Raw genomic sequence first — 16,309 nt, forward strand, 5'->3', positions numbered from 1 at the left:
CAGCCCAGTATACAGTATCACATAGGACAGGATTAGATACACAGCTCAGTATACAGTATCACACATGATAGGATTAGATACACAGCTCAGCAGACAGTATCACACAGGATAGGATTAGATACACAGCTCAGTATACAGTATCACACAGGATACGATTAGATACACAGCTCAGCAGACAGTATCACACAGGATAGGATTAGATACACAGCTCAGCACACAGTATCACACAGGATAGGATTAGATACACAGCTCAGCAGACAGTATCACACAGAATAGGATTAGATACACAGCTCAGTATACAGTATCACACAGGACAGGATTAGATACACAGCTCAGCAGACAGTATCACACAGGATAGGATTAGATACACAGCTCAGTATACAGTATCACACATGATAGGATTAGATACACGGCTCAGTATACAGTATCACACATGATAGGATTAGATACACGGCTCAGTATAGACGTCACATATGAAGGTGCAGTCAGCAGTTTATCTTTTAGGGGGCGTTCACACTACCGTCGGTGTCCGACATGTAGTGTCCGCTCCTAGTGTCTGCTCAAAATCTGGCATGCAGGGTTTTTCTGTCCGCTTGAGAAGTCGGACATCTTCACTTGCGGACAGGGAAGGATGGGCACGGAGTGCAAAAGAACGCACCCGATGCCCATTGAGATGAATGACAGGTGTCATGGACACAGCTAGTGTCCGCTCCTAATATCCGTGACAGATTTTGAGCGGACACTAGGAGCGGACACTACATGTCGGACACCGATGGTAGTGTGAACGCTCCCTTAGATATAACAATGGTGCGGAGGAACATAAAATAGAATAAAATCCCTGTATAACTTGTCCCCACATGTCTCCTCCTGTACACATCTCTTATACTCACCGTAATTCCTCTATCCTGCAGCCTGGACTGGACAGAGCGGCCATCAAGTCACTGAAGTGAGGACCAGACAGACGGTTATTAGACAGGTCAAGTATCTTCAGGGACTGGATATTCCTTATTACAGAGGCCAAGTGGGTGCAGAAAGTGTCTGATAGATCATTATTAAGCAAACTATAAGAATAAGAAGATGAGATGTGAGTGATGTATCAGCAGCCTGTATCACACAGGATAGGATTAGATACACAGCTCAGTATACAGTATCACACAGGATAGGATTAGATACACAGCTCAGTATACAGTATCACACAGGATAGGATTAGATACACAGCTCAGTATACAGTATCACACAGGATAGGATTAGATACACAGCTCAGTATACAGTATCACACATGATAGGATTAGATACACAGCTCAGTATACAGTATCACACATGATAGGATTAGATACACAGCTCAGTATACAGTATCACACAGGATAGGATTAGATACACAGCTCAGCAGACTGTATCACACATGATAGGATTAGATACACAGCTCAGTATACAGTATCACACATGATAGGATTAAATACACAGCTCAGTATACAGTATCACACAGGATAGGATTAGATACACAGCTCAGCAGACTGTATCACACATGATAGGATTAGATACACAACTCAGTATACAGTATCACACATGATAGGATTAGATACACAGCTCAGTATACAGTATCACATTGATAGGATTAGATATACAGCTCAGTATACAGTATCACACTTGATAGGATTAGATACACAGCTCAGTATACAGTATCATACTTGATAGGATTAGATACACAGCTCAGTATACAGTTTATCTCATAGACATAACAATGGTGCGAAGGAGCATAAAATAGAATAAAATCCATGTATAACTTGTCCCCACATGTCTCCTCCTGTACACATCTCTTATACGCACTGTAATCCCTCTATTCTGCAGTCTGCAATGGACAGAGCGGCCATCAGGTCACTGAGTTGAGGACCGGACAGTTTGTTATCAGGTATGAGAAGTCTCTTCAGGGACTCGTTATTCCTCATTCCAGAGGACAACTGGGTGCACAAATCGTCTGGTACACCGGTATTAATCCAACTGTAAAAATAAGAAGATGAGATGTGAGTGATGTATCAGCAGACTGTATCACACATGATAGGATTAGAAGTTCTTACCCCTGATTAACATCAGCATTCGGGTTTCCGTTCGGGAAATCCCCTTGGGGACCCCCGAACAAAAACCTATACACTTTAAAAAATGTTTAGCTAAGAAACCACACAGATCGTATTATACTTTAAAGGGTCTGTGTGGTTTCTTAGGTAAACTCTTTCTAATGCGTGTAGGATTTAGTTCGGGGGCCCCCAAGAGAACTCCCTGAACAAAATACTGAATGCAGATAAGGGTATGTTCACACATCAGTATGCCATCCGTCCGTTTGAATTCAGTTTGACACTTCAAAACGGACTGATGCACATACTGATTGTATACTGACTAGAGATGAGCGAACAGTGTTCTATCGAACACATGTTCGATTAGATATCACGCTGTTCGCCATGTTCGAATTGAACACTGCGTGTTAAAGTGCGCGAAAACTCGATTCCCCTCCCAGGACAGGAACTACGACACCGGTGACGTTGAAAAAAATAGTAAAAACCCATTGGCTGCCGAAAACATGTGACCTCTGATTTAAAAGAACAGCGTCGCCCAGGTTCGCGTCATTCTGAGCTTGCAATTCACCAGGGACGGAGGTTTCCGTCCATTTAGCTAGGGCTTAGATTCTGGGTAGGCAGGGACAGGCTAGGATAGGAAGGAGAAGACAACCAACAGCTCTTTTAAGAGCTAAATTCCAGGGAGAAGCTTGTCAGTGTAACGTGGCACTGACGGGCTCAATCGCCGCAACCCAGCTTTCCACAGTGTTCAGGATCCTGAATGGAATACACTGAAAGTGTATTCCCGTATACCCTATATACCCCCGATCCACGTTCCAAAGGTGTGCCCCCCACCTCCACCCCAGAAACTAACTTGAATACACTGTAAGTCCCCTAACAATAGAAATGGGGTTACATACACCCTCAATTCTTGCTACTGGTATATAGTACCATTTTCTGACTGGGAATTCAAAGAATATATTGGGGTTACATACACCCTCAATTCCAGGGAGAAGCTTGTCAGTGTAATGTGGCATTGACCGGCTCAATCGGCGCAACCCAGCTTTCCACAGTGTTGAGGATCCTGAATGGAATACACTGAAAGTGTATTCCCATATACCCTATATACCACCGATCCACGTTCCAAAGGTGTGGCCCCCCCCCACCTCCACCCCAGAAACTAACTTGAATACACTGTAAATCCCCTAACAATAGAATTGGGGTTACATACACCCTCAATTCTTGCTACTGGTATATAGTGCCAGGGTCTGACTGGGAATTCAAAGAATATATTGGGGCTACATACATTCTCAATTCTTGCTACTGGTATATAGTGCCAGGGTCTGACTGGGAATTCAAAGAATATATTGGGGCTACATACACTCTCAATTCTTGCTACTGGTATATAGTGCCAGGGTCTGACTGGGTATTCAAAGAATATATTGGGGTTACATACACCCTCAATTCTTGCTACTGGTATATAGTGCCAGGGTCTGACTGGGAATTCAAAGAATATATTGGGGTTACATACACCCTCAATTCTTGCTACTGGTATATAGTGCCATTTTCTGACTGGGAATTCAAAGAATATATTGGGGTTACATACATCCTCAATTCTTGCTACTGCCATATAGTGCCAGGGTCTGACTGGGAATTCAAAGAATATATTGGGCCTACATATACCCTCAATTCTTGCTACTGGTATATAGTGCCATTTTCTGACTGGGAATTCAAAGAATATATTGGGATTACATATACCCTCAATTTTTGCTACTGGTATATAGTGCCAGTTTCTGAGTGGAAATTCCCCAAATAATTGGGGGATACATTCACCCTACATATCAGGCTCTTGCCATATTCACCCAGGTTGTCAGTGCTGCACCAGCTCGTTCCCAGACAGTTTGGCCCAAAAAACCCATTACCTATATAGAGGATTTCGACAATGAAGACAACATGTTCTAAATCTAATCTGTCTGCACCTTCTCTTGAATTAAAATGAAGGCAGCTATTAACTTTCAAATAGCACTGCACAAAGGAAGATCTTATCAGCTTGTCTCATGACATGCTACTAAAAAGTGTCATTTGTGTATATTAATGTAAATATAGTTGTATAAGCTTGTTGGGTTTTAGGCACTGCCAAGTTATTTATTACCACCCGCTCCATTATAATGATGACACCAAAGTCACTGTGGGTGTTCAGAGCTCACAGCTTTTGTTGACATTTGTCTTGTTCTCGGTCAGTACCAGCTGTCTTTTTGGATACTGTAAAGTTATGTTGACTTTATTAACAGCTATAGAAGCTTTAGCCAGGTTGTGACGGTGTGTAACCCTAACAACACTAAGTGGGATACACATTAATAGTCAGTCTATGTACGCTAAACGCATCACTTAAGTAATTTTTTTTTTCCTCTCCCCTAATATAAGAAAGGAACAGATATTAGACCTAGACCGTGGTTCGAGGTTTGCAAAAATCCAGTATTATTTGTTCTCCATGATGTGAAGTATGCGTTAGACTCTTGAAAAGCAACCCAACATGAAGTCAGCCATGTGTGCCAGTGTGTTACTTAGTATGCCTTTGCTGGCCCCAACTGTAAGGGTCACTCTCCATTTTCTCCATTTTCCACTCCCCTTCACACCATCTGTGGTGAAGCAATGGGATGCACTGAAGTACACCCTCTAGCCTCGTGTGGGACAGGGACATCAGATGCCACGCCATCCCCCTCGTCTTCCTCCGACAGCCAACGGTGCGAAGATGAGAGGAGTGTGCTCTGAATGTTCTCTGCCTAGCAGAGGCTAGTTCTCACTTACAAAAATGGCCCCACTTTGACCTGTATATCAGGCACAATGGTGTAGGTTTCAAAGAAACATGGCACCAACAAGTTGAAAACGTGGGCCATGTGTGGACCGTGTTGGAGTCTGGCAAGCGCCAGATCTGCTACCAGGTTCCAGCCATTATCACAGGCACAAAAATGCCAGGCCCCAAGTATAGCAGGGAAAAAAACATTGCCATCTCAGCCAGGATGGCATCCCTGACCTCGGAGGCACTGTGCTGTCTGTCACCCAAGCTGATGAGCTTCAGCACGTCCTGCTGACATCTCCCCATGCCAGTGTTAGAGTCAAATCCTCCATCTTTGTATTTCGTCAGTCATCTTGTAACCTTTCACACATAAACTGTATAAGTAAGTCGCAGCTGGCTATTTGTATATCTCTTATCTTCATGGTATATGGAGGTCACTGAGACTCATTTAGCACCAACATGACATCTTATCTCTGTTTCTATGATATATGCATATAGACATAGTGTAAGCTGTTAGTTCACACATAAGTATTTTTGAAACTTTCTTTGTTTAAGGACAAAGTACAAAGTCCATTAAGCAATAATGAGATGCAAAATACATGAGGCCTCAGCCAATAGTCATGTGCCAGGTTTATCTTATAACCAATCATTTTATGCCAACCATGTTAGAATAGTCCAACCTGCTCTTGTCTGTATTGTATTTAAACCACCTTTGTGCACCATTAAATTAGAACTCACTTGACACACCATCAGCTGTGTGTGTGTGACTTTTCCAGACCTGATAATGGGCGTAATTACTTCAGGCCTGATATTTAATTTGGAACTCAGCAACATACTCTATCATGGGGACCCCTTGATGTCCCTAACACCAGTGTTTTAGCGTTTGCCGCTAGTAGCTAGGGTGGAGGTTGCAGCGTAGTAGGGTTTCAGTCTACTCCTGCCATGAATTTTGGCCTGGGAGAGGAGATAGGCCACCCCAGTTTGCACCCTGGGACCAGACTCCACCACATTCACCCTGCCTGTCATTAAAGATAAGCAGCATCCCTGACCACAGGCGCTTGTCCGTGTGTCGGTGGTCAAGTGGACCTTGCAGCAAAGCGCAGAGCTCTGGGCCCAACTGATGTTATGGGGCACTTGCAGGTGCAAGGCAGGGACAGCACACCAAGAGAAGTAGTAACGGCTAGGCCCAGCATAGGGAGGTGCCCCAGCTGCCATCTGCTGACGAAGGCCTGGGTATCCAGAAGAATAAACACCAACATCTCCAGGGCCAGCAGTTTATCGATGAGGTGGCTTACGCTGTACTTCTGCCTGCAATGAAATGCCTGGGAGATGGGGAGTGGCTGGGAAGAGGCGCATTATGGTGCAGGCCAAAAGGGTGAGGATGAGGGTGAACTCCCCAATGTGTCACAGACAGATATGTAGGTGTCCTTGCATCATATCCTTGCACCATACTTGGCTGGATTGGACTTTCATTTTGTGCCAAAAAGTGGTCAAGACAGCGATCCCTCAGCTAATCCCATTACACCGTCCATTGCCAACTGCAGCACTGAAGTTACCATCTCTGGAAGTGGTCCAAAATCTTTCTCTGCATTTAGCCAGGCTCGATGTTATGGTAGGCTCCAGGGTTCTCTTAATGCATATTGCCAGGGGGACTCAGATGTGTTTCTCAGCACTGAGACCACCACTTCTGAGATCCCAAAGGAAGTTGGCAAGAGATGTGCAGTGCAAAAAAAAAGATGAGAAAATAAGTGTAGACTGTAGAGCACAGAGGGATCGGAGAGGACAGAGCTGGGGTCGGCCAGGTATTCCCACAACATGCGCCTATACTTGTCCCTCCTGGTGACACTAGGCCCCTGAGTGGCAGTAATTTGGCCAGGGGGGCCATTAACGTGTTCCAGACCTAGGGATAAGTCTTCCAACAGGGTAGAGTTTTGCATGCCTTTGCTTCTACCCACTGTTTTTGCTGCTTAGCTTCCCTCAACATCTACACTGCTTTCGCCCCTAAACATCACCCCAGTTTATGCCTCTGCTTCTACCCTGTTTTTTTGTTGAATTAGCTTCCCTCCACATCTACACTGCTTTCGCTCCTAAACATCACCCCAGTTTATGCCTTTGCTTCTACCCAGGTTTTTTGTTGATTTAGCTTCCCTCCACATCTACACTGCTTTAGCCCCTAGACATCACCCCTGTCCATGTGGGGTCGGTGGCCTCATCATCCACCAACTCCTCTTCCAATTGCGCACTGTCCCCTTACTGCAAACCGCACATGACCACAGCTTTCCCTGATGGCAACTGTGTCTCATCATCCTCACTGAGGTCCAGAAACAGTGGCGGGTCCACAACCACAAAATTGGAAGGAAATGGCAGATGCTGCAGTATTTCTAACACCTGTTCCTGGTGCTCGGGCCTGGTCTGTGTTGTACCCTGCACTGCAATGGATGGGATAAGATTTCACATAAGTCTGCCACCCATGGCCACTCATGGTTGAGCAACTGATGGAGCTGACTTTGACGAATCCTAGGGTTTTGCAGCTGGAACTCCATCAAAGGTCTGTGCTGCTCATACACTCTGCTCAAGAGATGATATGTTTAGTTCCAGCAGTGTGGAGACGTCGCACAACAGCCGTTGTTCAGGCAGATACCGGCGTTGTAGGAGTGCATAGAGGCTAGCGGCGGCAACTATAGACTTTCAAAACTATCCGCACAAGCGCCACAATTTCACCAGTAGCTCAGGAACATTGGGGTACTTTTTTTAAAAAGATTAGCAGCAATGAGTTAAAAACGTGGCCCAGGCATGGAACATGTTGCGGGCTGCCAAGCTACAGAGCCGATCCCAGGTTACGGCCATTATCACACATGACAACATGCCTGGGCCCAGGTGCAGTGGCAAAAACCACATTGCCGAGTCATCGAGGATGGCATGACTCACTTTGTAGGCAGTGTGCTGTCTGTCCCCCAAGCTGATGAGCTTCAGCACGGCCTGCTGACATCTCCCCACACCAGTATTGCAACGTTTCCAGCTCGTAGCTGGGGTCCACTTAATGGCGGAGGAGGAGGGTGGTGTTTCAGCCCTCCTCCCAGGAATGTTGTGTGGGGAGACAAGTCAGTCCACCACGGTAGTTTGCCCAGGGGGTGCCATTAACGTGTCCCATACCTAGGGAAAATTCTTGAAACGGGAGAGTTTTGCATCTTTGCCCTTGCTGCCTCTGGACATCCCTTTGCCTCTAGCCACCTTTTTTCCCTGCTTAGCTTGCCTCCACATCTACACTGCTAACATCTGCTAAACATCACCCCAGTTTATGCCTGTGCTTTTACCCAGCTTTTTTTGTTGATTTAGCTTCCCTTCACATGCACACTGCTTTTGCCCCTAGACATCACCCCAGTCCATGCCTCTGCTTGTACCCCCAGTTTTTGCTGCTTAGCTTGCCTCCACATCCACACTGCATTTGCCCCTAGACATCACCCCTATCCATGCCTCTGAAACTCTAGCCATAACTCTGCCACCCCTGGAAACTCATGGTGCAGAAACTGAGGGAGCTGACTTTGAGGAACCCTTGGGTTTTGTAGATGGAACTCCATCAAAGGTCTCTGCTGCTCACACACCCTGCTCAATATATGGTATCTAGGGTTTGAGCATGTGGTGACCTCGCACAACAGTAGGTGCTTCAGGCAGATGTAGGCCTTGCTGGAGTGTATTGCGGCTAGCTCCAGGTACTGTAGACTTGGGAAAGTGGGTGTCCAAGTGCCGCACTTTCACCCTTAGCTCTGCTAATTTGGGGTATGATTTTAAAAATCGTTGCACCACGACATTGAACACATGGGCCAGGCATGGAACGTGTTGGAGGCTGGCAAGCTCCAGAGCCCTCCAACAAGACAAAAAAGCCTGGCCCCAGGGGCAGCGGGGATAAACAAATTGCCATCTCATCCAGGATGGCATCCCTGACCTCAGAGGCAGTGTGCTGTCCGTCCCCCAAGCTGATGAGCTTCAGCACGGCCTGCTGACGTCTCCCCACACCAGTGTTGCAGCGTTTCCAGCTCGTAGCTGGGGTCCACTTAACGGCGGAAGAGGAGGAGGAGGGTGGTGTTTCAGCCCTCCTCCCAGGAATGTTGTGTGGGGAGACAAGTCAGTCCACCACATTTTGCGACCCGGTCCATGCCTCAAGTACATTCAACCACTGTGCCAAGATTGAAAGGTAGCGTCCCTGTCCGTCAGGGTCTGATCGAAGGATACTTCAAGTATTGTTTAAAATACGAACACCTCCTTGTTGGCTACATCATAAGTAGCTAATACTCTCATTTTGTCCGAATTGCTTTCAATTGTAGGTTTTAACAATGACTTCCGGTCACGGCATAAGGGTTCCTGATGAGCTTTCCATATAGCACCATTAGGGTATTCCCGGCGCAGAAAACAACCCCAAAGTTCACGTCATAGTCTCTCATATTGGTAAAGCTCTGCACAAATGCAAGAACTGCCCCTAGGGAATTCCTCTACATAGAGGTGTAGGATGCCAACTTCGCCATTCAAGTAAATCATTAGTAGTTGTCTCCTTATGGAAGATGGTGGTACTTAACTTCCCTGGTGGAGATTTATGAATGGTAAGATCTAAAAATGTGATGGATTGTTCTCTGATTTCGGACGTAAAGAAAAGACTCAACCGATAGACATTAAGGGACCATATGAAATCATAAAAATGTGCCTCAGTATCTCCCCATAATAGGAACACATCATCAATAAATCTTACCCACAAGAGTATGGAAGATAACCAATTGTCCATACTCTTGCCAAAGACCACCTCCCTCTCCCACCAGCCCAGGTACATGTTTGCGTACATGGGGGCATAAGGGCTTCCCATCGCCATGACCCTGAGCTGATGGAAGAAGAGGCAGTCAAAAAGAAAGGCGATGTGGGTAAGAATAAATTGGAGAAGCTCCAAAATGAAGGAGTTATTTGCAATGAAATGTTTAACTCTGGAACGTAGGAAGCTCCCCACAGCCCCACACCCCTTGTCATGAGGCATGGGGCTGTAGAGGGCCTCCATGTTCAGGCTAGCCAAAAAGGCTCCTAGCAGAACGGTTAAATCCTGCAAACATCCTAAGATATCAGTGGTATCCCTAATATAGGACGGTAGTGAAGTAATGAAGGGTCTTAAAACCTGAACCACATAATAAGAAATGTTTTGTGTTACGCTATTAATGCCCGCCACTATAGGGCGGCCTTTTAACAGTGAAAGGCCCTTGTGTACTTTGGGCAACGCGTAAAACGTAGGTTTTGAGGGATGACTGGGAATAAGAAACTTAAACTCACTTTAATTAATCGGATGTTTATCTTTAGATTCCAGTAACATAGTTTTTAATTCCGACAGATACGTACTTGTCAGATCACAAGGGAGGACTTCATAGCTATCCTGATCGCTAAGGATTTTTTTACACCTCCTGATATATCCCATACGATCCAAGATTACCAAGTTCCCACCCTTGTCAGACGGTTTTATTAAAATAGAGTAGTCCCTCTTCAGATCCTTCCACACCTATCTTTCCTCCTGGGACAAATTGGAGGACCTTTGTTGCTGTTGAATGCATCTGCCATAAATCTTAGATAGTTGGTCAATAGTTACAGTAAGGAAAGCGTCAATAACCGTTTCATCAGACAAGAGTGGGAACCTTCTAGATGGCAAGTGTAAATTCGTGAATGGTCTCTCCCCCAGCTCTCTTTGCAATTCCACCCACAATCCCCCCAATAATTGGATAGAAGGAAGGTCTTCTTCACTGATACCTAAAGTGTCACAAGTTCTCCTATCCGATATTTTGAAAAACTTTTTCCATTTTAATTTGCGATAAAACAATTCAAATCCTTCACCCATGTAAATAAATCAAAAGGGGGGGGGGGAACAAACGATAAGCCCTTCTTTAGTACACATTCCTCACATGCAGATAATACTCTAGATGGCGAATTGATAATCTGCATTTCATCTTTTTCAAAAGCACGACACTCCCTCATTTTCTCGTCCGAAGGAGGTATTCTGATATTTGGAGGCTTTGTGATAAAAAAAAACCCCTCCCTGAATTGGTCCTACCTCGGCTTCTACCACGTCTAGGACTAGATGTACTAGAAGAGCCTCCCCAATTAGGGAAAGTCCCGTCTGTTCTTAGAACCTAAAAATTCACTTTCAGAACCCTCGCACTCTGAGAATGTTGGTTTTGTATCGTTATCCCTTCTAGAAGGTGCCCCCTTAGAGAATTTGAAAATCCTTCCTTCTCTAAAATCCTCTATATCTTGTTTATATGGAAAATGCTTGCACTCCTTCATGAACACTATGAAACGTTCCACTGTTTGTTGTAAGGTGGATTCTCTACGTTCAAAGTCTGTACTATTTGAGCACTGCTTAATGGACACAATCTGTTCTTTGAGATCCTGGCGTGTTCTCTCTAGTACGGAGTTTTCCTCATCCAGAAGAATACTTATTAATCTGAGAGATGACTCAATACATTCTTTCTGACATTTCTCTCTAAAAGTTTGTGATCTTAAACGAGGATCCGGAAGTGTATTCACTCTAAGACCTCTGGGCACTATACCCTGTTTCCCCAAAAATAAGTCATCCCCCGAAAGTAAGACATAGCAGAGGTTTTGTTGAATTGCCTAATATAAGGCACCCCCCGAAAGTAAGACATCCCCCAACAATAATAATCTTTCTGCGTATAGATTGTATGAAAAAAAAACATTGCAGTCAGCTGAACACTGTGCGCGATTTTCTGTGTGCACAGGTATGCCGGCTGCTGATGCCGCTGCAATACGTTGTATCCACTGTTCCTGCTGCTGTAGGATGAGGTAGGAGATGCCCGCTGTGCACATACTAAGCATCGTATGCGGCAGGGGGTTCCACTCTCCCAGCTCATCCCACGGCAGCAGGAACACTGGATACAATGTATGGTATCACACAGCGTTCAGCCGGCTGCAATGTTTTTCTTCATAATGTCTTTGCACAGCAAACACATCTCAGCGTAGCGCAGTGATGGCAGCAGCACACAAAAATAAAATAAGTCATCCCCCGAAAATAAGACATAGCATATCTTTAGGACCAAAATTTTATATAAGACACTGTCTTATTTTCGGGGAAAAACGTCTTGATATATGCCCCAGGGTTTGCACCTTCCAGAAAGATCTAAGATGATCCTTATAGGTGCGTGTTGGTTTCCAAAAGGATGCTGAGATAGATAAATTAACGCTATGAGCGGGGAGATGCCCCTCTGAAAATGCCTCCCTAGTGTCCGTGAGCCATTTATCTTTGTCAAGATTAGTCAAAAATCCTGCCATTCCCACTAAAGCCAATTCAGTGTTCATCCAAGAAAGTTCTTTTACTATGAATTCATTATTTTTTATATTGGTGTTTTTAAGTCTGTTCTTTGCATAAACATGAATTGTTCTCTGTATATGTGCATTATTATATCTGATTTCACACTTTGGTTATATAATTGGACCATTTTGTGCTATTTCACAGCTCAGAGTCGTCACATATGAAGGTGCAGTCAGCAGTTTATCTCATAGACATAACAATGGTGCGGAGGAACATAAAATAGAATAAAATCCCTGTATAACTTGTCCCCCACATGTCTCCTCCTGTACACATCTCTTATACTCACTCTACTTCCTTTATCCTGCAGTCTGAACTGGACAGAGCGTCTATCAAGACACTGAAGTGAGGACCACACAGACGGTTACCAGACAGGCCAAGTATCTTCAGAGACTGGTTATTCCTTATTAGAGAGGCCAACTGGGTGCAGGAAGTGTCTGATAGACCATTACCATCCAAACTGTAAGAATAAGAAGATGAGTTGTGAGTGATGTGTTAGCAGCCTGTATCACACATGATAGGATTAGATACACAGCTCAGTATACAGTATCACACATGATAGGATTAGATACACAGCTCAGTATACAGTATCACACATGATAGGATTAGATACACAGCTCAGTATACAGTATCACACATGCCAATCTTTGTGTCTGGTCTTCCAGTTTGGATGATCTCACCTCGTGTAGTGGTGTTATATGAATTGTAATAACTGGTCACTATTCACACACAGGACAATACAGTCAGGTGCAATCTCTTCTAGGCTCTAGGAGGTTCCTCCAGATCACAGGAGATCTGACAACTACTCTGTAGTATTGCAGGTCTCTCTTCTATCGGCCTGACATTTAGCTGATCTCTGAAGATCACTGCAGTCACTGATATCACATCTCTCACAGTAGAATCTCCTGGGGGGGGGGGGGGGGGCCTTTGTCAGGCCCTATATTTGGGAACCTTTGCCTGCTATATAGTGTCAGCCACACAATGACTGACCTCTGATTAGGGTGCATTCAAACTGAGTCTACACTCAGCTGATTCTGAACGTAAAACACGTTCGTAATGAGCGCGTACAAAGCAGATCCCATTTATTTCTATGGGAGCCGGCATACGTGTGCTCCCCATTGAAATGAATGGGAGGCTTTTTTCCCCTATTGTTTTCAATGTGCGCTCAATCTCTGCTGGGAGCTCAGCTTAAGGGCCTGTAACTTAATTTGGAAGGGCTCATGATAAGGGCTAGAAAAGTGAATTTTGGAAGGTCACACACATCACACACACACACACACACACACACACACATCCATAATGACAGTTCAGGGTGGGGACTGATGGATTTCCTATTGCCTATTCCATCTGTGGTTGTCATGGGGAACGTGATTTAAAGGGGTGCTTTTTAATTTTTGTTGCGCTTAAATTTGGGTTTGTGTCCATCCATTTGGGGAGTAAAGAAGGTTTCCAGGTATTTTCTCACTTTCATAGAGGTTTTTTTGAGTGTGGAAAGTGTGCAGTTGATAGCAGGCATCTTGGAGGCATGCCCTATCGATCGGATACTTCGCCGTGGCTGATAGAAGGGCCTGACTGTGCCCGATTCTGACAGCCGGTGATACCAGAACCCTCTTGACATACAGGCATGCTTTTAAGATTTGCACCTTAAATTGTTCAGCATCGGCTAACATGAAAAAGAGTCTTTATTTTTGGTGAGCTTCATTTTCAGATCCAGACCATTCAGTATGAGTTTCGTTTAAATAAATATATCGCCAAAAATGGGGCCCAAAAGCTGTACAGGTCTAGTTTGCGAAGTATAGCCACCTCTTTTAGCAAACCCAAGATTATTACCCGCAAGGGTCCTTTCATGATGGTGTCCGACTGTGTCTTTACAGAACAGGCCCGATGTGCCCAGAGTCTGCAGGCTGTAATTCAGGATAGTCTCTATATAGGCCCTATAACTATACAAATTATCTGAGCGTGAAAAAAGTCTGTCGCCGAGCGTCATGTCCGTCTGGCTGAAAAGCGTGGCTATTGGGTAATTAACCAAGCCAACATTAGTGTCCGTGGGAATAGCCGTATTATCCGCTTTCACAATACGGCAACTGATGTACAGAAGCGTGTTGTTCAGGTCGTAATAATATTCACCGCTCCCTGAAATGAAGAACTCCAATGGGGCATTGTCCGCAAGAGCTGCTATCGGCTGTACCTCTACAAAGAGCGATTTTTCTATGCTCCTCTGCGTCCGGGGTAAATCAAAAATATCTAGTTCGGATTTGGTACACTCCAAAGAGCCGTCGTGTATAAAGGTCATATTATTTCATTAAAAGATGTCGTCTCCAGGCGGTCTAACAACTCTCTGACGACGGCGTCTTTTATGCCTATTGTTTTTATTCTTGAGCACGGGCGGAAATGCGGCGCTGTGTTTTCTTTTAGTGGGTTTCTTCACAACATAAACTAGGCCTGAGCCTCTCTGATCTTTCGCCTCCTGGTTTAATTTATCCATCACAGCGGTTGATATACTCATGACGGCCTCTTTAACAATATTTCTGGCTGCAGTTTTGACATGCGGTTTCACAAGAGCGAGCCCTCGCTTGAAAAGAGGCACGGCCCGTCTGAAAAGACTGCGAAACAGACCAGTTAGGCCAGCGCCATATATATACTCATCCCCCTTGAAGCCTTCTAGACCATTACCAGCCTGATTAGCGTAGTAGCGCGCATAAACACTCGGATCACCATACACACACTGGGACAGCATTTTAGCGTGTCACCACCTTGCACGGTCTGAGATGCAATTGTACGATGGTCTTTCCGTATTTAACTGGTTTAGCTTGATCATTTAATATTGATATTGTAACGGAGTCAAATGCCCTCGTACAGAGGGGTATATAGTCCGGGCTGTTGCAACGCTCTCTGGCAGGTACTTGGTGCACGATAGAATTGTCGGTGGCTTTGGATAAGGGGTACAGACTGGCAGAGATCTATGAGATTTGGCATTTCCCCGACACGACTGACAAACTGTTTGCGCCCTACATCGAGCTCCATCTTAGGGCTAAGCAAGAGGCGTCGGGGTATCCGGGCTGGTGTACGGATTCTGATAAGAAAAAATACGTTGAAAAAGAAGGTGTACAGTTGGATCCGGCAAATATCACCGTGAATCCTGCTAAAAGACAGGTCTCCAAACTTTTCTTATATTCATTATGGGGAAAGTTTGCGCAGAGATCTAATTTGCTTCGCAACAGTATCGTGAATGACCCCGACGAACTCTTTAGCCTAGTCTTTCGCCCATACTACGAGGTCTCAGAGCTAAATTTCATCGATGATGAAACAGCCTCGGTCAATTGGAAATACGCAGAAGGGCACCACACAATTAACAGAAACACAAACATTTTTATAGCCTGTTTTACAACCGCCTACGCCAGACTAGAGCTCTACTCTCTGTTGGATGGGCTGCAGGAAAGGTGCCTGTATCACGACACAGACTCTGTCATTTTTGTACATCGTGAAGGTGACTGGTGTCCCCCTTTAGGTGATTATTTGGGCGAGTTAACCAGCGAGATACCCAATAACACCTACATCACAGAATTTGTATCTACGGGTCCAAAATCCTACGGATACAAACTGAGCACACCATTTTACAGAGCGGTCATTCGTGTTTTAATACCATGGACACACGCCTACAACATCCTTTTTCTTGCATATTGGCTGGTCCGTCCGGATCTGGAAAAAGCTATTTTGTAACAAAACTGCTAGAAAATCCTGACACGCATTTATCACACAAACCCGATAATATTGTTGGGTTTTATGCTTGTTGGCAAAAACTGTATGATGAACTCTCTCTACGCTTTCCACACATCAGGTTTATTGAAGGATTACCAGATAGCTTCGTAGATGACGATCTTTTCCCGCCCGACAACGTAAATTTGACTGTTGTTGCTGATCTTATGGAAACCACTAGTGTAAACAATGAGCTTGAAAAGGCATTTACCAAGTACGTGCATCATAGAAACCTAAGTATTTTGTATCTGGTACAGAACATATTTTGTCAGGGTAAAAAGAGTAGAAGGATAAACACCAAGTACATGGTTCTCTTTCATAACCCTCGTGATAAATTGCAAATTCTAACATTAGCGAGAC

At 44.7% G+C, this 16,309-nt stretch overlaps 1 protein-coding gene across 1 annotated transcript in view; it reads right to left on the reverse strand.

The window, feature by feature from the left end:
* Positions 1 to 16,309, reverse strand: part of LOC142213427 (NACHT, LRR and PYD domains-containing protein 3-like) — a 102,787-nt gene that overhangs the window by 4,458 nt on the left and 82,020 nt on the right. Inside the window, exons 13-15 of the mRNA XM_075281744.1 lie at positions 12,483 to 12,653; positions 1,828 to 1,998; positions 891 to 1,061 (exon numbers count right to left, since the gene is read on the reverse strand). Of these exons, the coding sequence (XP_075137845.1) occupies positions 891 to 1,061; positions 1,828 to 1,998; positions 12,483 to 12,653 (513 nt within the window). The remainder of the gene's footprint in view (positions 1 to 890; positions 1,062 to 1,827; positions 1,999 to 12,482; positions 12,654 to 16,309) is intronic.

Source organism: Leptodactylus fuscus, chromosome 7 (assembly GCF_031893055.1).
Source record: "Leptodactylus fuscus isolate aLepFus1 chromosome 7, aLepFus1.hap2, whole genome shotgun sequence".
In the NCBI taxonomy this organism is placed as follows: domain Eukaryota; kingdom Metazoa; phylum Chordata; class Amphibia; order Anura; family Leptodactylidae; genus Leptodactylus; species Leptodactylus fuscus.